General features: G+C 41.4%; 1 protein-coding gene across 2 annotated transcripts in view; it reads right to left on the bottom strand.

The window, feature by feature from the left end:
• Positions 1-24962, bottom strand: part of igsf11 (immunoglobulin superfamily member 11) — a 233794-nt gene that overhangs the window by 48485 nt on the left and 160347 nt on the right. For both annotated transcript variants that reach the window (XM_063050868.1, XM_063050869.1), the window contains exon 3: positions 6201-6408. In XM_063050868.1, coding sequence (XP_062906938.1) covers positions 6201-6408 — 208 coding nt within the window. The remainder of the gene's footprint in view (positions 1-6200; positions 6409-24962) is intronic.

The raw sequence follows: 24962 nt of genomic DNA on the forward strand, positions 1-24962 counted from the left end.
GACACATATTCTGGAAGAACTAGAACTTTTATTTAACAGCAAACAGCAACCACGTCTAACATACAAGCTTCTCGATCATTCTGTCATTTCTGCGCATGCTCATAGCTCTGTCCAATCACGTTCTGACACGTGACACATGATATCACCACACCCCTCACACCCATTCCTAGATACAACGGAGGTGAAAATGAACAATTTTAAAATAAATAATACCTTGATTCCATAATGAAATAGTATTTAACATGACTGTAAAAGATATTGTTGTACTCTTTCCTAGCAGGGAATTCACTGAAACTCTGGGGTTTTGAAGCATCTAGAATGATCCAAAGCTTGAAGTAATCAATAGCTGCTTTTCCACAATGATTGTTATCAAAAGCTGTAGTACAGAGCAAGAAGACAGAGGAAGGTGAAGCAGGGTCAGTGTCCCTCTTGCTGTGTGCCTTTTAGCAACAGGCAATAGGGAAAAAAAATCATAAAAATCAATTTTACAGGAGTTTCCTTGCTCAATGATGAACCTTTTAAAAATGTACCACAAGAAAGGGAATTTTAAAAAGGAAGATGTACAAATGGAATCCGTGATACTGTGATAATGTCCTTATATCAACAATCTTACTTGGCTAATTTCAATCCATCATGTCTCAATCATGAAGATTTCTTCATTACAAAGAATTTCAGTGCAGTGGCAGCAACGGATTTGTCGGAGATTTATCTGCATTTCTGGTGCTGATGCTGTCTTCATTTCACTGACAAGTACAGCTGCTTTTTCCACTATCAATCGAGTTACACAAGAAAAAACACTTTTCCCTTTACTCCTTTATCAACCATACAACAATCTCCTAGAATTTATTTCCTTAAGTCCTGAGGTGCTGGGTAATTTATCCACTATAAAGCAACATTGTCTGAAAGTATTCTGACAGATCCAACTGGTGCTTTATCTCAAACTGAGAGGGAAGGAATATATTTTCATGTCTGTTTTGTCAATCATTGTCACCTGTGTGCCAATAATGTTTAGAAGTTGGAGTCCTGTAAAGAAATGATATCTCTTCGAGAAAATTCATGACCATACAAGTGGCACCTTAAGGTTTAAATGTAGAGAAGTCACAGCAACACATTTTCAATTGTCCTTTCTGGGGAGTATTTTAAATAAATATAGGCATCCGTTAGTCTTGCAAGACCATGGATTTGCGCCTTGGAAGGTTTCCAGGACGCAGGCCTGGGCAAGGTTGTATGGAAGACTGGCAGTTGCCCATGCTGCAAGTCTCCCCTCTCTACACCACCGATGTTGACCAAGGGAAGGGCATTAGGACCCATACAGCTTGGTACCAGTGTCATCGCAGAGCAATATGTGGTTAAGTGCCTCACTCAAGGACACACGCTGCCTCAGCCAAGGCTCGAACTAGCGACCTTCAAATCACTAGATGAACGCCTTAACCACTTGGCCACTTGGTTTCGTGATAGGTGCAACTATGAGCAAACTGGTATTAGTGTAAATATAAGTTTAATGGAGGATGGAAACATTAGAAACAGGAGCTGGCTATTCGGCTCATTGTGCATGCTCTGCTCTTCAGTTCAATCATGACTGACGTACTCACTTGCTTCACACTTTTTAATATCTTCATGTAAACACTAACTAAAGCCAGTAGTATCATAATGCCATTGACCTTTAGATAAAGAAAGGGCACTAGAAGAGGAACATTTCTGTAACCACTTGTTTGAACCTGCTTAACACACACAAAATGCTGGAGGAACTCAGCAGGCTAGGCAGTATCTATGGAGAAGAGTACAGTTGATGTTTCAGGCTGAGACCCTTCAACAGGACTGCTGAAGGGTCTCGGCCCGAAACGCCGACTGTTCTTTTGTCCATAGATGCTGCCTGGCCTGCTGAGTTCCTCCAGCATTTTGTGCATGTTACTCGGACTTCCAGCAGATTTTCTCTTGTTTGTGTTTGAGCCTGCTTCCTAAGTTTGCTCTTAAATGGCCAAACTATAATTTTAAGACTTGGTCCCCTTGTTCTCAATTCCGTAATGGTTGAATTGAAGTGACAATAAGGCTTCTGTGCACTCATCCCAATTCTTGAAATTGTATTGTGAATTACTTTTTGCAAAATTATGGGGCTGGACTATGACATGTTACTCAAAAACATTGGAAAATGTTACAACAGCACCCTCTGCTGCTTTGTACACAAATTAAAATCTTCAATAAGAATTATCAAGATCATCTATCTTTTCATTTGTTCTATTTCTCAACAAAGCTATTTTATGTAGGAAAAAAACATTCTCGTTTGAATGTCAAATTAATGGCATGCAGCAGACACAGCTCAAAATCCTTTCAATTATTATCCTAAATATGCAAGGAAAGAAAAACAGCAGCAGAAATCCATTGGTGCTGATGTTTAATTCATTAGTGCAGAAATACTGACTTGATCTTTTTTTTCTAAATTTTTGAGAAAACCCAGGTGCAGCAAGTAAGAATGGGATAATGGTTGTTGGACAGGCAAGGACTGGAGGGTTGGTAACATGGTAATGATGTCTACTGCCATCTGTTGGCGCTTTGGTGATCTGCAAGCTCCTGTTAGGTTATCCATGCTGCCAATTGTTGAGACACATCAAGGGCCAGTGTCGTTGTGAATGGCATGACAGCTTGAGCAGAAACAGGAGATTGTGGGCTACCCCCAGCATGTCCTTTGGTTGTGGTGTTTGTGTGATGCAAACAACACATTTTACTGTATGTGTCGATGTACATGTGATAAATAAATTAATCTGAATCTTGACAATTTGATACCCAAACAACAAAATTCTGGTGGCTCAATGAGAATTGTGTTTGCACAAGACCCCAGCAAGAGGGTAAATTCTTGGAGGAATGTCTGGTTGATACTGATACCAAGCATTGCAAAAATAAGGGGATTTGAACACCAGGATTAAAATTTTAAGAATTGAAGCAACAGTGGGATGGGTCAACAAGCACAGATGGAGTGTGTAAACAGAAAAGGCACTTGGACAGCTGAGATTTTGACGACAATTTAAAATAGCTAGGGCACCAAAGGAAGCTTGGTCATGAAAATAAAAACATGGGTGATGGTTCCAGTAGCAGATTATTCATGGCAGAAACAAAGAGCTGCATACTATGGGGCTGGAAATAGGTTGTCTTCATGAAACAATAGACATACGCTGAGCTCTGTATCAAAGATGGCAGTGTAGTTGGCAATCGGTTGTAGTCTAAGATGATGCCTAACTGGGATGGTGCTCATGACCAATGTTCAGAGTTTGTAGACAGAAGTCAAAGTCAGCAATTTTGGTTAGTCCAGGGAAAACATCCATCATATTGCCAAAAGTGAAGCCTTTAGGTTTTAGAGTTGCACTCTGATTTTGTTTTGAACCAAATACAGTGTTGAATTACTTTCCCTCATTTTTGGTATTCTTGATTGTAATTTATTCACAGGTCTTAGAGCTACTTATACCTTTTTCCTTTGAAATCTAATGAATCTCTATGTTATGTTCATTGTTCCCAAGGTGCACCCTCACCTCAGGATGATATTTATTTCTAGCTCTTCATCCATCGCTAAAACCAGTACACACAACTTTCAAAACACAAAGGGCTGGAGAAACTCAGTGAGTCAGGCAGCATCTCTATAAAGAAATGGATAGTCAACATTTTGTCTCAAGACCTTCATCTAGACAGGATCCATCTGGAACAACTAGGCCCAGATGGTGTCAACCTACGATCTGCCCCTAAACCATAATAATGTTCTGATAATTCATGATAGCTGAACATTCAGGCATTTCAAAATAATGGAAAATTTTTAATATTCATGATTAAATTTTAATTTCACTTAAAGCAAAATCTATCTATCATAACTTAACTGAAAACATCAATATTAAACAAAATGAAGTGAACCAAACACCCCACATAACTTTCTAATGAAGGTGGATGAATGAATAATAGGCATCCGTTAGTCTCGTGAGACCATGGATTTGCGCCTTGGAAGGTTTCCAGGGCGTAGGCCTGGGCAAGGTTGTATGGAAGGCGGGTAGTTGCCCATGCTGCAAGTCTCCCCTCTCCATGCCACCGATGTTGTCCAAGGGAAGGGCATTAGGACCCATATAGCTTGGCACCGGTGTCGTCGCAGAGTAATGTATGGTTAAGTGCCTTGCTCAAGGACGCAACACGCTGCCTCAGCCGAGGCTCGAACTAGTGACCTTCAGATCACTAGATGAACGCCTTAACCACTTGGCCACACGCCAACACCATGAATGAATAGGAATGCTCTAAATGTGCCTGAAGTAGATGTCTTAAAGCAATGTATCAGGCCGTCATCTCACTAAGCCACAGGATAACCCTGCACGCAAAAGTAGGTCCTGTAGTGCAGCAGGGGGTCAGATGTACCTATATCTCAGCTCCAGAGTTCTTTGAATATCCGCATTCCACTGCACAGGTGTAGAATCCCCAAAAGAGCTGCACACTTACTGAAGTTAGAGAAGGATATCCCATACAACGACCAACTAGCTCTCTAACACGGCGGCCCACAAGTCAAACTCAATCGGAGAAATACAATAAATGGGGAATTGAGGGATTCAGATGATCAAATTTGGCAGTTTCAGAATTATTCCCAGATGCATTTTGCCTAATATTGCAAGTTTTACAAGGGAATATTAATAATACTTTACATAATGGAACTAAATCTTTCTCTAGACACAAGTAACCCCTTTGTTTTACAGACATAATGAATAAGAATTGAAGACTCTGAAAAGATCAGAGTTACAGAAATATCCTGTTCTTTGAAATGCAGAAACATTATCCATTTGAAAGCATTTTCTAACCATATTATGTTCTTGTCCACATCAAAGCAAATCAATATCCTATTTGAAAAAATATTTTTTTAACTGAGTTGCCACTCTCTTATCAATAGGGAAAAACTTCAAGCAGCCCCATTTATCAAAAGTGTCCAAACCCATGTCTGTAACTAGGTGCAAATTAACAGCTTTGAACTTGAGTATCACTGTATTTTTTCCTAATTCCTGACCAATAGGCATTTAATGATTTCCCATTTTGTATTTTGATATTTAGAGAAAATATAGTTGTCACCATTCTAACGCAAGCTACTTAAAATAACCAAGCAATGCAAACAATACGCAATCTTGATGCATTTGACTTTGAGGGAAGGACTTTAATTCATCACCACAGATCTACGCAATGGCAATTATTTGATACAGTACACATGGTTGAGATAGAAATGGCAGTGCCAAAGATGGAAGTACAGCTGCACCCAAGTAAATAATGGAAGATGATAAAGAGGTGGAAAAGCCTTGGAGACAAGGTCTTTATTAAGCTTTCTGGTTCCATTTATATAAATTATAGCCATGATGGTCATTACCACAAGGTTATTGCCCTATTTCACAGGCAGTAATCTTGAGAACCGGCCAGCAAAGAAACTTCTGTCTCTTTCCTCATCAGTATTTAAACATAGCAGATGGAGCAAGTTGTCCAGCAGCGACTCAAGCAGGTACAGGGATATCCATCTCAAAGCAGAAATTTGACACAGGTCTTGCTATCCAATTCTATTTGCTACCCAGCCACTATCCCTCCAGTTCAAGACAGGATAGTGGATGAAAGCCAAGTTCAGGCTAGTTAATCTTAACATCTACACTACAATTCATTCCTTGTCATCTTTCATTTTTCAGAGGCACAGGAGTCATCATGTTACATAAAGTATAGTTTTGATTTGTTTTCTGAAATATGACAGTGCTTAGATTGCAAAACATAAGATGTGAGTTCAAGAACATCTAGGTAAATGTTACATTATATATAAATCACAGAGTGAAATTTATAACCAGTGCATCTTGACGGAATTTGAACACGATTTGGTAGATTGATCCAAACTGAAAATAGGATTGAAAATGGCAGGCTAAGATTGACTTGTAGCTCTTAAAGGCCAAACTAGAAAATGTAATTTCAAGCCATCTATACAATGTCAATCCGAACATTAGTTTCGCAGTTAAAGTGTCAGGGTAGCCTATACTCTTTGGAATATTAAACAATTGTGTAATAGGGCAGATCAATTGACATCAAGGCAAATCATACTGTGATACAATAAGTTTCAAGGGAACTGGAAGACATGGCACTTAAGCAAGGAGGCAAAATGTTAGCAAACACATGGCAAACATGGTCAGAATGATAGAAAATAGCAGAAGGATAATTAATACCTAGAACAGACAGTCCAAGGACACCTATGTTCCTTTCTCCTCGGTCAGGTGGATTGTTCACCAAACACTGGTATGTCCCCGTGTCTGATAATTGACTGTTATTAATGAAGATGGAGGCACTCAGGCTGGGCATGGTGATGACAAATCCCACACGGGAATTAAAGTGGCTGGCCCCACTGATTACCTGACCTCCCTGGTACAAAATTACCTGTGACAGAGAAAAGCAAAGAAAAATCTCATTTAATTTATTTCACGTCTGGTTCAGTTCAAAAATCCACCTGTATTTATTAAAACTTCATTTTGTCACAAAGTACTAACATACGGAGACCATTATCAGTCCACATACAAATGTGCCTGAAGCATAATGGCTCTCATCATGCGTCATCCATACACAGATGTTAATTTGCATCTCAACAATTTTTATAAGTGATTTATTCATTCAAATGTTTTGTTAAGCTCCAAATTTCACTAATTCTGTGAAATGCTGGAAATTAAAGATTCCTCGTCCAAATTCCTTTAACACTAAGCAGGATCGAAAGCAAAGGTAAACTTTTGACTATGGTAATCAGTCTTAAAGTGTGCACTGCTGTGTACTAATTTTTTTTGTGCATATGTAAACAAATACATAAATAATTCTCAAACGGTCGCTCATTTAATGTAATTTGATATTCCTGGATTAGGTTTTCTTTCGGAATTGGTAAACTGACCCAAGCCAGTCGTAAACCCATAAGGATCACTTAAAATTGTTTTTTCATACCAAGGTGGCCCACAAGCGGGTAAATTATCAATAAGACAGTGCATAAAACCAGTAATAAACTAATGCAGGTCAGATGATTCAGCTTTGTCTATGGTCTCATATGTAGCAATGCCCTTTCGTGAACCACTATTAGCATAAAGCAAATAGCTTTCCACATTGCTTTTTGGTGCTGTACATGGTTATATTATCAGCATTGACATGCTCTCTCAGCCTGCAGTTACTCACCTTTACAACTTTACACTTATTCTCTCAGACTTCAACCTCCTACATACCCCTTGCACCATTCTACCCAGCAGTATTACATGGGCCTTTTCTGGGCCCCCTAAAGCACAAGCAAAAATGCCTCAAATCCAAATTGGTAACTCATAGAAGTGCTTGATTGAGAACATGATTTACAGTATTTAAGTGCAAATTCAAAATATGTTTTGATGCATATTTGAACTTGAGTTCTTCTGCTGTACTCAAGGTTGCTGATTTATTTTTCGTTTACATATGTTTCTGTTGAATAGGATGGAATTCCCCCCGTTAATGAAATGGTAAATGAACTGTAGTGGATATTTTGCAGAGGGTGATGACAACTCAGGAGGTGGCTCTTTGGACCACCTAGTCTACGGCAACTCCCTGGAAAGCAGTCCAATTAGTCTCATTCCCTCAAATCTATTTTTCTTTATCTTATAATTTACATCTCTCATGTGCCTAATCAATTTCCGCTTGATTACAACCAGTTCCTATAAAGGTTCTTCCTCACATTCCGCCTGTATCTCTTGCCCAAAACTGTAAATTACAATTACCTAATTTTTGTGCCATTAGCTAATGAAACACAGCTCTTCTTTATTAAGATCACCATCGTCTTGTACCCAGATTCAAATCTCCCCTTAATCTCTTTTTCTCCAAGGACAAATCACAACATTTCTGATCAAATCTTGCAGTTGAAATCTTTCATCCTTGGGGAAAAAAATCAGTTAAAAACTGATAAAAACTATGCTGTATTTCCCTAAAACACTAGTTTCCGATGGAGGAAGATATTGGCCTTTTTTAAAAACAATCTTCATAATAAATTATTCCCTATCTCATTTTGCAGACTGGAGCATTATTTCAGTGAAAAGCAATGGTTGCGTATTTATCAGTGATACCACATCAAACATGCTAGGCACATTTCAGGGCATTGGCAACAGGTGGCACACATCTGGGGAGAAGAACACAGTGACAGCCTGACACTACTGATGAAGAACCAGCTACACTTTAGCAGACTGCTCCTTTAAAAATAAAACCTTGTTAGATTCAAATGGTATCAGTCCTTTGACTGAAAACAATGGAATCTCTGGTGTGTAACAAGGTAGAATGCATTACAATTACTTTTAAAATCCCATTGGCACCACTAGAGTGTATCTGCATATATATATATATATATATGTGCCACATTTAATAATACCAACAAATGACTTCCAATTCCAATTAATTACTGATGTTTTGATTTACGTTTTCTTCCACTCTCACCCCAAAATGCCCATTTCTTTTACTTAAACTCTATTCAACCATAGTAGACAAGGTAGGAAATTTTACTGTCTACCTTGAATTTCCTACAAAGAAGATATGTCAGCTTCAAAAGAAGAACACTATTAAACTTATTCCCCCATCAACATGAAACTATGCTGTGATACCTTACCTAATCACAGCCAAAGTTAGTTAATAAGTAAAAACTAATAAACAGCCTTTCAAAAAGCTCAAATTAATTAGCCAGGGCTTGTACCAATAAAGCAGCAGCACTTTTATTAGTTAACAATCCTCTGATATGAAGTATCACTAATTTAAAATACACATGTACATGAATCATTGAAAGTTAATATGCAGATATAGCAAGTAATTAGGAAGACAAATGGTATGTTCAGTTTTATTGCCAGAGGATTTGAGTACAGAAGAAAAGGTATTTTACTGAAAATGTATAGGACCCCTGGTGAGACCTTACCAAGAATATATTAAACAATCTCCATACAGTCTTTTGTCTTGCACCTCACTTTTGAAGCCTCATCCATTCTTCACCCCACTCCCAGTTTTGAGGGAAGGTCTTTGGCCTGAAATCTTAACTAGTTTCCACAGACTGGCCAAATTACTCCAGCATATGTTTTTGCTCAATAAATGTGCATACAGGGCTGGTTTCCATGAACATGGAAAGATATACTTGTGATTGAAGACTGACCATTTTGTGCGGAGGTATTATGCATAATCTAAGTGAACGGCAAGACAGATATCAGGGACTGAATATCCTATTTCTGCTTCTATCTTTTATGTTCAGAATAATTTGGAAGTCAATTTCTCATCCATCATTGAGTGCAAGGTTGTTATTGTGATACCATTCAACCAGCTGATCTATCTCACTCCGGTATACCTTCTCGTCACCACCTCAGGTGAACTTTTGAAATGAAAATCTATCTTGTTGTAGCCTTTTGCACCCAATTGTTTACCTGCCCTGCAATTCCTATGTGATTTGGTGTTTCAATAAAAAAAGCCACATTCAGTATGTATTCATGTAACAGCCAGGAAAAAACAGAGTGAAGATGACTCTGGTAAGTCATACCAGCTGTTCTTTTTAAGAATAATATTTTTTTTAAATAGCACGACGAGTGTGGAGCAGCAATTCCGGAACCTTCCCCAACACTAGGAGAAATTGCTAAGTTTTTTCTCTTCCCATACTGACTCATTCCCTGACACAAATGTGTACCATACGCCATGGCAACAGAAAGCAAAGTCCGTTCAATTTCCTTACACCATAGCTGAGCCCTTATAGACAGCAGATGACATTATTAAAATCATGGAGATATTGTAACAATTTTCATTCTATTGGCAGTGACAGTGAGAAAACTGTCATTGTTCAGAAAGCTGCCATTTACAAGTGAACCTCATCAGTGGCCTAGTGCCTTAGAATATCCTATTCCCGTTATGCTGTTTGAAGGCATGGCTTACAAACAGCAGTCCAATGTGTCACCTTCTGACCCCCGGGAAGTCCACCATGTGGTGTACTCAGAAAGCAACATCAGTCTGCTCTCATTTCCACAATGACAGGCACTAGTGTCAGCTACATTCCCTTGGAGTGGCTTGTTCGTGTCAGTACTGGTTAAGAAGAACACCTGAAACCACTCATAAACACAAGAGATTTTGCAGATCTTGAGCAACACACACAAAATGCTGGAGGAACTCAACAAGTCAGGTAGCATCCATGGAGTGAAATAAACAGTCAATGTTTGGGGCCAGAACCCTTCATCAGGAAAGCACTGAAACTGCTCAAGTCTCTCTGTCCACAGGTCCAGCTTAAATCAGCTGCATAGCTCATGAATGGGAATCCCATGAAGCCAGCAAAAATTATTTCCATACACTCTAAGTGCTCATGCACTGGTGCTTCCTCACCTCAGCAAACTGTAAAGAAGAACAAGGCACTGACAGCAAAACAGTTACATGGAGGCCTTGCATGCAAGATTAGTTTTTAGAAAGATGGTAATGAATACCTTATATAGAAATGAACAGCTTCATTTCCAAAACACAGCAGGGTCATTTATTTTCTATCTAGTTTCAAAATATCAGAAGATCAGACTAAAGCCGAGAAACTGGATTTCACCAACTTGCCACAATAAATGTATTTTTCCCATTGCCAAATTGGGCATTGCCAAACTAAAAATCACTACATTGGGTCACCCTTGCTTTAAGAAACTGTTCAGCTTCACCTACTTGAGTCAGAAGCCAACTTGCACATATTCAGACACGTGCTGCTGCCCAGACTCTAAGCTACCATCTCGTTCTGGCGTTACCTGCCAGGGAATGGGTCAATGATGTTAAAGAGATCTCTCCATGGCAGCCTCATAGGTTGCCATTGGAGGTGAAGGAAAACACTGGAATGGAGGTAGGGCTGAGTAGAAAAGAGAGGAGAAAGAAAAAAAATGATGAGATCACAAAGTTGAATGGCCTTGTTTTAAGCAATGTGGCCTACACACAGTGATTACCAAAGCCACTGACAACAGACTGAGGCATCTGTGGCACAGATGTTTGAAAGCAATATCTAGATTGGTGCATTGAGAACCACATCAATGCTGCTCATCATCTGAAGGGAATAACACTAGTATAAAAACATTAAATGTGACTGAAAATAAAATTAATAACCAACATCGACCTTTCAATTCACTGTGGTTCCCACCTTTTACTTAACATACTCCCCACTTTGTTATGAGTGAACAGTCAAGGGGGTAGATCACTACAGTTTGATCCAAGTTCTGTCACCACGTGTATGACACACAAAAGGGAACAAGACCTGATCTTGATAGTGCTGGCTGATATATTACCCTGATGGTCAGGCCTTCTACCAGAAGTAGGAGGAATGAGTTCAAAAGGTACATCAAACACTTTTTGTGCATGAATTATGCATTAAAATGGTGCTGTCTTTTTCATAATCCAATTTCTAGGCTCAAGTATTGCATAATGCAGTGCTTCACAGCCATCCAAAACCTCTTCCTACCTACAGTATTGAACTGGCTGAACAAGTGTCTGCCAATAGTTGGCATCAGTAAGGGACAGCTCATCTCATCCCGATGCCTACTCAATGACTTGCAAAGTGTCAATTAGCCTGAAGGAACAGGGGGCCACTTTACTGTGCAAAATGTGATCTAGCAATAAGTGGCAGCACCATCAGATGGATCTCACCTTCTCTCTCCTCTTAAGTGCACCCCAGTCTACCTTTTTCACAAAGCTTTCGACATCAGTCCTATTACCTTCTTATGGAATTTGATTTTAGCTTGCTAATGCATCTGTGAAACACTATGAGATATTTTAAAGGCAATGTGTAAGTGCAAACTGTTACAAAAGCTGTGAAACAGCAGAACAAGGTCATCAGTTCCCAAAGCAAATGCACTCGTGAAGGCGGAAAATAAAAGGCACAAGCTCAGCCACACTGGACCTGTCCTGGACCCATCATATAAATGTAATTTCAAAGGAAGCACGACAGCACCCCTACTTCCTCAGGAGTCTGCAGAGATTCAGCATGGCATCGAAAACCTTGACAAACTTCTATAGATGTGTGGTGGGAAGTGTACTGACTGGCTGCATTATGGCTTGTTGTGGACACACCAATGCCTTTGAGCGGAAAATCCTACAAAACGTAGTGGATTCAGCCCAGTACATCACAGGTAAAGCCTTCCCAACCATTGAGTACATCTACATGAAACATTATCGTAGAAAAGCAGCATCCATCATCAAAGATCCTCACCACTCAGGTCATGCTCTTTTCTCGCTGCTGCCATCAGGTACAAATGCCTCAGGATCCGCACTACCAGGTTCAAGAACACTTACTACCCCTCAAACATCAGGCTCTTGAACAGAAGGGGATAACTACACTCATTCTATTTCTGGGTGTTCCCACAACCAATGATCTCACTTTATCTTTATCTTGTTATTTCATGCTCTCATTACTTATTACTATTTATCTATATTTGCGTTTGCACAGTTTGTGTTCTATGTTCTTGCTCTTTCATTGATCCTGTTTACAATTACTGTTCTATAGAGTTGCTGAGTATGCCTGCAGGAAAAGGAATCTGACATGTATGTACAAATCATAATTTTTTCTTTGAACTACATGAAGTTGGTGACAACTGTGGCATGTTCATTCAGACCCAAAAGTGAATCCCTGAATATGGTCCAGTCTGCCGATTCAAAGCAGTCCTGTAATCGTTCTTCCACCTCCCTTGACCCTACCTTCCTGGTCCTCACCACCAGTGCTGAGGACCTTAGTCTCTGCATAAAAGCAAGGAGTAAAAGCACAGACAAGTGAAGAAATAAAATACTGCAAAAATACAGTGGATAGGGATCAGAAATTACAAAGTCTAACTAGTGGAAAAATTGAATATGCAGAACTGCAGCAAATTGATTTCAATGTTAGCAAGTATGAAGTAATCTATATTACACCAAAAAAGCATACAAGTCTTCTTACAGGCAGCCACAAAACAAAGAAACACAACAAAGACCAACAAACATCTAATGTGCAAAAAGAGAAATAGTGCAGACATTTTTTAAAAAAGTAAACAAATAATACATAGAACATGAACTGCAGAGAGCCCTAAATTAAGTCCACAGCCAGAGAACCAATTCATAGCTGATGTGAGTGAATCTGGTCCAGAAGCCCGATGCCTGCAGGCAGCGGCTGCAATGTTTGTTCAGCCCAGAGGCGAGTGAAGCCAGGCCAGGTGCCTGTTGATTGCAGGGCCACAATTACTCCTAAACCTAGCACGTGGACCCAAGAATCCTGCACCACCCACCTGGTGGTAGCAGCAAGAACACAGAGAGAGATAGGTCAAAGTCAGGCAGAAGGAATGGGTTCAGGTGAGGGGGGGGGGAATCTTGGCTGATATGGAGAAGTGAACTGAACGATTCCACCTCCACCCTCTGCGTTAACGCCTTAACCTTTGTACTCTAGCTCAGCACTTGAATTGGCTAAACATTGGTTCGTTTGTCAATCCAACCCAAAGCAAAACTACAGGAATTCTGCAGATGCTGGAAATTTAAGCAACATACATCAAAGTTGCTGGTGAACGCAGCAGGCCAAGCAGCATCTATAGGAAGAGGTGCAGTCGACGTTTCAGGCCGAGACCCTTCGTCAGGACTAACTGAAGGAAGAGTGAGTAAGAGATTTGAAAGTTGGAGGGGGAGGGGGAGATGCAAAATGATAGGAGAAGACAAGAGGGGGAGGGATAGAGCCAAGAGCTGGACAGGTGATAGGCAAAAGGGGATACGAGAGGATCATGGGACAGGAGGTCCGGGAAGAAAGACGGGGGGGGGGTGACCCAGAGGATGGGCAAGAGGTATATTCAGAGGGACAGAGGGAGAAAAAGGAGAGTGAGAGAAAGAATGTGTGCATAAAAATGAGTAACAGATGGGGTACGAGGGGGAGGTGGGGCCTTAGCGGAAGTTAGAGAAGTCGATGTTCATGCCATCAGGTTGGAGGCTACCCAGACGGAATATAAGGTGTTGTTCCTCCAACCTGAGTGTGGCTTCATCTTTACAGTAGAGGAGGCCGTGGATAGACATGTCAGAATGGGAAAGGGATGTGGAATTAAAATGTGTGGCCACTGGGAGATCCTGCTTTCTCTGGCGGACAGAGCGTAGATGTTCAGCAAAACGGTCTAATATAGATAAATCGCCACCTCCAACGGGATCCCACCACTAAGCACATCTTTCCCTCCCCCCCTCTCTCTGCATTCCGCAGGGATCGCTCCCTACACAACTCCCTTGTCCATTCGTCCCCCCCATCCCTCCCCACTGATCTCCCTCCTGGCACTTATCCGTGTAAGCGGAACAAGTGCTACACATGCCCTTACACTTCCTCCCTTACCACCATTCAGGGCCCCAAACAGTCCTTCCAGGTGAGGCATCACTTCACCTGTGAGTCGACTGGGGTGATATACTGCGTCCGGTGCTCCCGATGTGGCCTTTTATATATTGGTGAGACCCGACGCAGACTGGGAGACCGCTTTGCTGAACATCTACGCTCTGTCCGCCAGAGAAAGCAGGATCTCCCAGTGGCCACACATTTTAATTCCACGTCCCATTCCCATTCTGACATGTCTATCCACGGCCTCCTCTACTGTAAAGATGAAGCCACACTCAGGTTGGAGGAACAACACCTTATATTCCGTCTGGGTAGCCTCCAACCTGATGGCATGAACATCGACTTCTCTAACTTCCGCTAAGGCCCCACCTCCCCCTCGTACCCCATCTGTTACTCATTTTTATGCACACATTCTTTCTCTCACTCTCCTTTTTCTCCCTCTGTCCCTCTGAATATACCTCTTGCCCATCCTCTGGGTCACACACCCCCCCGTCTTTCTTCCCGGACCTCCTGTCCCATGATCCTCTCGTATCCCCTTTTGCCTATCACCTGTCCAGCTCTCGGCTCTATCCCTCCCCCTCCTGTCTTCTCCTATCATTTTGCATCTCCCCCTCCCCCTCCAACTTTCAAATCCCTTACTCACTCTTCCTTCAGTTAGTCCTGACGAAGGGTCTCGGCCTGAAACGTCGACTGCACCTCTTCCTATAGATGCTGCTTGGCCTGCTGCGTTCACCAGCAACTTTGATGTATGTTGCCAAAGCAAAGCTGTCAGATTGTTTGGACAATTCAAAAGCACACCTCCCAAAGGAAAATTACAGGTTGCATACTGCAGTGGTTGTAGTCCAGAAGTATATTTGGTAGAGTAGCTAGTAGTTTTGTGAGCTGTCCACAAAACATCGCCATAAATTGCCAACGTCATCGTGGCAGGTTAAACTCGCTAAATACTGAAAACAGCGGAGGTCAAAATAAGCCTAGGAGTCAACATAAGTGTCATTGACAACTTCAAAAAATAAGCTGTTATTTGAATGGCAGGATATGGGTAAGAGGACAATGTTACCATTACTTACAGAAATTAAACAGCACCAAATCCACTAGGATTACCAACATCTCAGTTACACAGGTAGTGTGTGCAGATGTACCAATGCATGCAGAAAAGAGCAAGGTAGAAAGCAGAAATCCATTATCAGTCTGACTGAGTTGTTGAACTACTGTACAAATGGGCTGTCTGCAACTGTAGCAGTGAAGGAGAACGAGTTTATAAAGCATGGTAAAGGGGAATACACCCAGTACAGATGTTGCAGGGGAAAAGGGAAAGGAGCAGGCCTAAATGCATATGAAAGTGCTAAAAGTGTAACAGTGACGGGGACACCAGGAAAAGCACAGTAGCCGAGAATCTTTTCTATGAGAGCAGTCAAAAAAATTTAATTTTAAAGTTGCAAGCAACTTAAAAATAGAGAGGACTCAGTAGTAACCATTCCAAATGTTCTCATTAGGAAATATAGTAGCAATTTGCCTTCCCAAACAGATAGGATTAAGGAGAAAACTCATGCCCATTCTCTAATTGGAAAGTCACAGAAACCTCTAAATTGGAGTCAAAATCATGATGTAGTTTCCTACTACTCTCACCCACTATCATCTAATGTAATATCCAAGCAGACAAGGCTGCAGTGACTGAAGTATCTGTAAGAGCATTCTTTAAACTGAAGCTTGTGTCACATGTAATTAAACATTGAATGGACAGGCTAGATATTTTCAAAGTCAATAGGAGCACAAAGGAATAATGGCTTCTCAGGAAAAGAGAAAAGTACTTTTGAATCAGACTGTGTTCCCATGGGAAAATCTGGATAAGACTGAACTATTTGCAGAGCAAACAGAACTGCAAAACAGAGATAGAACGTAGGAGCAGAATTAGACCAGTTGGCCCATTGAATCTGTTCTGCCATTCATTCATGACGATATTTCCCTTCGTATCCACATTCTCCCATCTCCTTTGACCCACTTACTAATCAAGAACCTAGAAACCTCCTTTTTAAATATACCCAATGATTTGGCCTCCACAGTAGTCTGGGGCAATGAATTCCAGATTCACCACTTTTATATTCCAGTCCTCTCAAAATCAATGCTAACGTTGCATCTGCCTTCCTTACTACTGACTCAACCAGCAAGTTAACCTTGAGGGAATCCTACACTAGGCCTCTCAAGACTATTTGCTCCTCTGATTTCAGAATTTACTCCCCATTTAGAAAATAGTTCTCACCTTTATTCCTTCAAACAACACGCATTCACTTCCCTTCCCTATATTCCACTTGCCACTTCTTTGCCCATTCTCCTAATCTGTCCACTTCTTTCTGTAAACTCTCTACTTTCTCAATACTACCTGTCCTTCCACCTAAATTTGTAACATCCACAAAACTGGCCACAAAGTCATCAATTATATCATTCAGATCATTAACTTGCAACATGAAAAGTAGCAACCCCCAAGATCAACCTGGGATACCTGGGAACTTGGGAGATACAGCATAGTAATAGGCCCTTCCAGCCCAAAATAGTCCAGGCTGCCCAATAACACCCATGTGACCAATTGATCTACCTATCTGTACGTCTTTGGAAGGTGGAAAGAAACCGGAGCATCCGGTCACGGGAAGAAAGGATGAACTCCTTACCGAGAGTGGCAGAATTGAACCCGGGTCACTGACTCTGCAATAGAACTATGCTAACCACTACATTACCTATTTTATTATGTGCCTCTAAGTACCCTGAAGCCTCACCCTCAATAACTGACTAGCATCTTACCAACCAGTTAAGTCAGGCTAACCGGCCTATAATCTCCTGGCTTTTGCTTCCCTCCCTTCTTAAAGAGTGGAGTGACATTCACAATTTTCCTTCCAGAAAATAGTGATTCTTGATAGATCACTACTAAACAGGATACAATTTGTCCATCAAGAGTCAGCAAGATCCAGAGAAACTGGAACATTTTGGGGTTTGAGGATAATGTAATGGCAGAAAGTATTCTCATTCAAAATACTTGTGAAAATTAACCTTCAGCCATGTGGGTGTGATTGATGTTGGACAAGTGTCACCTGGTCTCTTCCAGCAAACAGCTGTTTCGGTTTATACGAGTCACAATCTCATGGACTTCATCTTCAGTTTCTGCTGTCTGTTTACAAACCAGCATAATTATTCAAACCAGATATATATCTCTTGACAGGATTCTGAACTTAAGACGACAAATTATTCATCTATAGATCCCAGTACCTGCACATTTGGTCATTGGACAAAAGCCACAAGCAACATTTAAAGTTCTATTAGAATGATACAGTACAATGAAAATTTGCAAGCAACGTTACAGCCATAAACTTACCAGTTCAAATGCAACAGACAAATTGAAATTGTAAATCAGAGAGAGCCAAGGTCAGTGAAGTGTAACAATCCAAATGATTTAATGTTCCGCACTTCAATCCTGACTACAATTCAAAAGAACACTGTTGGCTTTAAAAATCCTTGAGAATGATTGGAGCTCAAGAGAATACCATATACAGTATCTGCAAGCTATAAAAGGAAAATGCTGGCAGAAGACAGGATGGTGATAGCAGCCAGTCTATAGTGCCAGAGGAAGGAGAGAGCTAGTAAAGCAATATAAGTGGCACAAAGTTCAATATAAGCCAGCTAACTGCAGCCCGAAAAACACACACCTAAAGTTTGCCTAGTTGAAGTTACAGACAATGATGAAGTTGGCTCAAGGTATACCGTGTTAAGAGCATGTTACCAAAATACTACCGTCATGTCTCCTGTTCAGAAAGGAATGGTAAGATCAGCTTGCTGGAGAGTGATCTCACAGAAAGAAAACAGCCTAGATGGTGTCTCCAGCTGTGTTGTTAGCTCCTGTACAGATCAGCCAGCAGGGGTTTTGCAGACATTTTTAGCTTCTCCCCGTTTCAATCTGAGGTTCCCAGGATAATTTAAGACTACCATCATCCTGGTACCCAAGAGAAACAACATAAAGTGCCGTAATGATGACCGCCCAGCGGCTCTGGCATCCACCAGCATGAAGTGGTTCAGGAGGCTGATCATGACACATTTAACTCCAGCCTCCAAGACAACCTCAACCCACTGCAATTTGCCTACCGCTGAAACATATCTACGGCCGACACCATCTCCCTGGCCCTACACTCATCTCTGGACATCTGGACAGTAAAGCCACCTATGTTAGACTATTGTTTATTGACCACATCTCTGCTTTCAAAACTATAATTCCAACTAGACATCTCCAAACTCCTAAACCTGGGTCTCAACACTTCCCTCTGTAACTGGGTCCTTGACTTCCTGAACACTACACTACAATCATTAAGGATAGGCAGCAACAACCCCTCCAGGATTATTCTTGACACTGATGACCATAAGGTTGCATCCCCCTACTCTGCTCCATGTTACTCGTGACTGCGTGGCCAAATTCTGTTCAAACTCCATCTACAAGTTTGCAGATGATACCACCGTAGTGAGCTGGAGTACAGGAAGATGATAGTGAGTTTAGTAACATGGTGACATGACAACAACCTTCCCTTAAATGCCAGGAAAACGAAAGAGCTGGTCACTCGCTTCATGAAGGGGAATGTTACACGTTCTCCTGTTCATCAACAGTGCTGAAGTCAGGACGTTCAGAACGTCAAGTTCTGGGGAATGACCCACCCATCCTGGACATTCTTTCTCCTCTCTTCTATTGGGCAGAAGATACAAAAGCCTGAAAACACATACAGTACCACCAGGCTCAAGGACAGCTTCTATCTGGCTATTATAAGGTTATTGAATGGGTTCTTATTACGATAAGATGGATCCGATCTCACAATCTATCTTGTAATAACCTTTCCCTTTACTTCTACCTGCACTGCACTCTGTATACTGTAATACTTTATTCCGCAGTGTTGTTTCACCTTCTACCATATCAAGGCACTGTTGTAATGAATGGCATGCAAGTCAAGCTCTGCACTGTACCTCGGTAAACTAATTTATCCTCACAATCTGACACACTACTCAACCTTCAGCCCCCTTCGCTCCAGAGGAAACAAACCCAGGCTATCCAAACTCTCCCCAGAACTTACGTTTTCTAACATAACATCCTGAAAATCTCCTCTTCACTCTCTCAAATGCAACTCAAAATGCACACAATACTCTAAATGTGGTCAAATAAAGTCTTGCTAAGTTGCAAAGTGATCCTTAAACAAGAGTCTCTGCAAAGTAATATTCATACTTATATCTACCTGTGTATTGCAGTAGATTCATGCCTGCATCTTCTTTGAAATTGCTGCAGATGCCTATGCAAAGGGAACATGTTCTCAGAGCTCACACGCAAACCAGCCCTCCTCCCCCGGCTCATTCCAAACTCACAGAGCTCAGGAGACTTCAATGCAGCACCTAATTTTCTTTTTAATCTCACCCATAGTGTTAAATGGCAAGAGCAGAGTGCTGCAGAGGGAAACGTTGGTAGATGCATGATTGGACTCAAGGGGAATTCAGCTGAATCCAAGCCAGGTATCCAACAAATCAGCTCAGAGTTTAACAGTGTTACAGAGTCATGAAGCACAGCACAGGCCACTTGACCCACTGAGTCCTGAACAACCATCAACTTAATGTTTACACTAATTTTATATTGGTTCCATTTTATTCTGTCCACATTCTCTGTACAAGAATGGATTCAAGTAGTTTAAAAAAGTATCTTCAATAAACTCCAGCTACAGGAACCAAGTAGCCTTATGTATATGTGGCTTTCTCCTATCCTCATAAAATGGGTGGTGACTCCTTTTGCACCATTAGCTGGCAACCTGCCTACATTGTGGTGCCTTTACTTATCAGAGAGAGAATATTAATTGCAGGGTCACTCAGGCTTGTGTTGCGTTTGTGTTTTGATTTTATTGTGTTTCTTTTTTGCTGGCTCCAGCTTAGCAGACCTGTGTCAGTTTCTCACTGCCTCTAGCCCAAGGCTACGAGTAATATTACTTTATTGCTCTTCCACCTGATTGGTGCCTCAGGTAACTTTCTTTGTTACCCAATAAAAGATCTTGGCCCAAAACGTTGACTGTTTATGCCCCTCCATAGATGCTACCTGACCTGCTACATTCCTCCAGTACTTTGTGTGTGCTACTCTGGATTTCCAGCATCTGCAACATCTCCGGTATTTATAAACTTTCTTTGTTAGATCATAAAACCGTAAGACATAGGAGCAGAATTGTTCTGCCATTCCATCATGGCTGATCCTGGATCCCACTCAACTCCATACACCTGCCTTCTCACCATATCCTTTGATGCCCTGACCAATCAAGAAACAATCAACTTCCACTTTAAATATACCTACGGAGCTGGCCTCCATCACAGTCTGTGGCAGAGCAACCACAGATTCACTACTCTCCGGCGAAAAAAAATTCCTCCTTACTTCTGTTCTGAAAGGCCGCCCCTCCCCAATTTTGAGGCTGTGCCCTCTAGTTCTGGATACCCCCACCATGGGGAACATCCTCTACACAACCACCTTATCTAAACCTTTCAACGTTTCGTAGGTTTCAAGGAAATCCACAGCAACCGCACCCCCCCCCCGCATTCCTCTAAATTCCAGTTAGTACAGGCCCAAAGCTGCCAAATGCTCCTCATAAATTAACCCCTTCATTCCCTGAATCATTCTCATGAACACCACTGAATGTTGCTCTCCCTGTACCAGGTCAATTCAAACCAGGTTAGCCAGGTCAGCCAAACAGTGAGTCAAGCTACTTCCACTGTCCTTAGCTCATTCCAGTTTGCTGATTTGTAGATTTGAATTCTTTCCGCCCAACAGCAGGTAGACAGAGTGAGGAGGAAGGCATTTGGAATGCTTGCCATGGAATACAAGAATTGAGACTTCATGTTACAAATGTACAAGACTTTGGGGAGACCACGCTTGGAGTATTGTGTACAGTTCTGATTTCCAAGTGATAGGAAGAATGCCCTTAAGTTGGAAAGGGTGCAGAAAAGATTCATAATGAGGTTACTGGGACTGGAGAGCTTGTGTTACAAGGAAAATTTGGATAGACCAGGACATTTTTCCCCCAGAACTGACGCATGACCCTACAGAGGTTTATAAAATAAGAAAGAACATAGATAAAGGTCACAGGAATTTTTTTAAAAACTAAGATGGGAATTTAAATCTAGAGGGCATGTACTTATGGTAAGAAGGGAAAATTTTAAAGGGGACTTGAAGGGCAAGTCTTCCCCCACACAGGTGGTGCTGTGGATGTGTATGTCTTGTCAGAAGAAAAGGCAGAGAGAAAAACTACAACATTTAAAAGAAATTTAAGACAGGTACACAAATAGCAAAGGTTTAGAGTGAAACGGGCCAGATTGAAGAATCATTAGGAGTCAGAAGAAATAGGGACAATTTTCCTCCAACTTCATATTGCAACAAATATATTGTATTGACCTGAAACAGTGAGTCTATTTCTTCCTTCATGGCTGCTGAGTGTTTTGAGTCACTTAGTAAACCAGGGACCCTTACCCAGCTCCAGATTTCTCAAAGCCCCCACTACGTACTCCACTAATCATTGTTCATCTAACAGTCAATACTTTCCAATTTTATATTGATAGAACCCTTCATGAATGGGATTCCATGGAACTTGATGGGTAAAAAGGATAGGAAGAGAGGCTCCACCCACCGGTCAAGGAACTAAAGGAGGATTCAACAAACTTCCTTCATTGAAAAGAAAGCAACAAAATCTGTAGGGATTGCCTTTATTCCTCCCCTCGCTCATGCAATCCTATCTGAAATAAGGCACCACAGAGTAAGGTAAAGAGGACAAGTCTATCACAATCTTTCCATTCAATCTTAATATCCCCATCATGAGGAACAACTGGAAAAGGTACATCCCCAGTCAGATGGGCAGCCCCACTACAAGTACCAACAACAAATGCTGTTCACTAGACCTGGTCTGAGGGACCATTTCTCTAACCACACTAAGGAACCATCCCATCTCCATTGCTCTCAACAGCTTACAGGTTTTACTCACCATGGTTACCCCACCTCACCTCAACCACAGGAAAGAAAAGCTTGGGTCCCACATAAGTCCCTCTTTTAATCATGACCAGGCATGAAAGTCACATAACTATTGACAGATCTTTTTATCCCCCCTGAGAATTTTCTCGGCTCGTGTCTTTACAAAACATGTACCTGTTAACTCTGTTGAACAACCTGTCACATTACCCTGATCCTCACAATCCAAAGAAACAAAATCCATTCTTAAGTGTGACCCTGAGCTTTCAGTCATGTGTAGTTTTAATTCTCCATCCTTTTGCCACTGACCTCTGAATCTTACACAACCCTTGAATCCCAAAGGGTATTTATGGAACATTGACTAAGAAGTTCCAACACACAAAACTGCATTTTCTGCACTGAGCAATGGAGAAAGCACAGTACACTCTAGAGTGGATGATGAGTCCCATTCAAGGCTGCCCCTGTTCGCTTCCTTCAGTAAGACTCGGATCTCTGACAAGTATTGAATCCCCAACAGACAGCCCGCTCTCTGGAACACTGATCCTTGCCACTAAGCATTCTCTTGTCCCATTATCACCTTCCTCTGCCGTGTGCCATCTGTTGTCATTTAACCACTCCCAGTGTCAATTCTATCATAAACCTCTGTTCATCCTCCAGCTCACAAATACACACATGCACAAGTGCTTAAACCCCATCACTTCATTAAAAATCAGGAGAAAAAGTTTCTCTTTGGTCTAAAAGTCCAAATATTTTTAAAAGGCAGTGTGGGTAGATAACGTGGTTAAGGTGGCGTGTGAGATATTGACCTTCATTAGTCATTTGGATGGGGCACTGAATACAAGAGCAAGAATATTAAGCTCCAGTTTTATAAAATATTGTTCAAGTGAGATGTCAGGTAGAGTACTGCATTCAGTTCTGGTCACCACTCTCTTGGAAAGATGTAATAGTGCTGGAGAGGATACAAAGGATATTCAGCAAGATGTTTTCTAGATGGAATGTTTTCAGTTATGAGGAGGGATTGGAGAGACTAGGTCTGTTTTCCCTGGAGTGGAGAAAATTAAAAGGTATATAAAATTATTAAAGTATAATTAAGGTAGACAAAACTAAAGGACACAGATTTTGGGCAAGGGGCAAGAAATTTAGAAGAAATCTAGGATTCACCCAGGGGGTGGTGAGTTCTTGAAAGACAATGCCTTAGAAAGTGGTGGGTGCATCGAAGAAGTCAGGGAGGTATACAACAGGGAAACAGACCCTGTTGACTCATCCAGGTCAATCAAATGTCCTACACGAGCTAGACTCATTTGACCACGTTTGTCCATAATCCCTCGAAATATTTCTTGGTCTCAACCTGAAATGTTGACTGTTTGCTCATTTCCATGCTTGCTGCCTGACCTACTGAGTTCCTCTAGCATTTTGTGTGCGTTGTTTTGAACTTCCAGAATCTCCGTGCTTACCTGTACATATGCTTTTTAAGCACCTCTACCCCTTCCTCTAGCAGCACATTCCATACACCCACCATTGCGTGTGAAAATGTTGCTTCACACCTCCTCTTTAAACCTTTCCCTTCTCACTTTGAACCTATGCTTTTTAGTTTTAGACTTCACTACTCTACCATTCGCCTTATCAATACCCCTCGTGATTTTATCTACCTCAGTGATGCCACTTCCATGCTTCAATGAAAAAAAAACTAGCCTATGCAGTCTCTTATCCCTGTCCAGTATCTAGGCAAGCACTTGAATCCCTCGGCCTAGAAGGCTTGGGCTGGAAAATTGGATTAATAAAGATGGATGCCCACCAACTGAGGTGGAATGTTATGGGCTGATGGTCTGGTTCCAAGGTGTGGGATCTTATTCCAGAAGCTGAATCACTTCAGCTGTTTAGTTTTTCTGATGCTTCTCATTAGATGCGAGATAGCAATTTTCTTTTATTTTCTCAGAATATGAAAATGGGACAGAAAGCTAAATGGGAATGGTCAGCTACTGCTTTTTCACCAATTCTGACCCATCCTCTCTATTTCCACCAGAGCCCTCACTGACCAACCCAGTTCCACAAGTAGTCACAGACACCAATCTTTCAGCCACTACAGTACAGTCAACATTTAAAACCAGCAGAAAAATTAACCTGCAGTATGTCATGTGCAACAATCTTCAGTTTCTTTCAAATATTTCGCTTTCCCCCAGTAGGTGACAGCAAATCCAGAACTCAGGTCTGAAATTCGGCAAAGGGCAATTATGAAGAGGAAAAATCCGAGTGTGGATATTGTGGACTGGGGATTTTTTTTAAAGAATAGTACAGCACATTACAGGCCCTTCAGCCCACAATGTTGTGCCGACCCTCAAACCCTGCCTCCCATATAACCCCCCCACCTTAAATTCCTCCATATACCTGTCTAGTAGTCTCCTAAACTTCACTAGTGTATCTGCCTCCACCACTGACTCAGGCAGTGCATTCCACACACCAACCACACTCTGAGTAAAAGACCTTCCTCTAATATCCCCCTTGAACTTCGCACCCCTTACCTTAAAGCCATGTCCTCTTGTATTGAGCAGTGGTGCCCTGGGGAAGAGGCACTGGCTATCCACTCTATCTATTCCTCTTATTACCTTGTATACCTCTATCATGTATCCTCTCATCCTC

Source organism: Mobula hypostoma, chromosome 6, assembly GCF_963921235.1.
Source record: "Mobula hypostoma chromosome 6, sMobHyp1.1, whole genome shotgun sequence".
Taxonomy (NCBI): Eukaryota; Metazoa; Chordata; class Chondrichthyes; order Myliobatiformes; family Myliobatidae; genus Mobula; species Mobula hypostoma.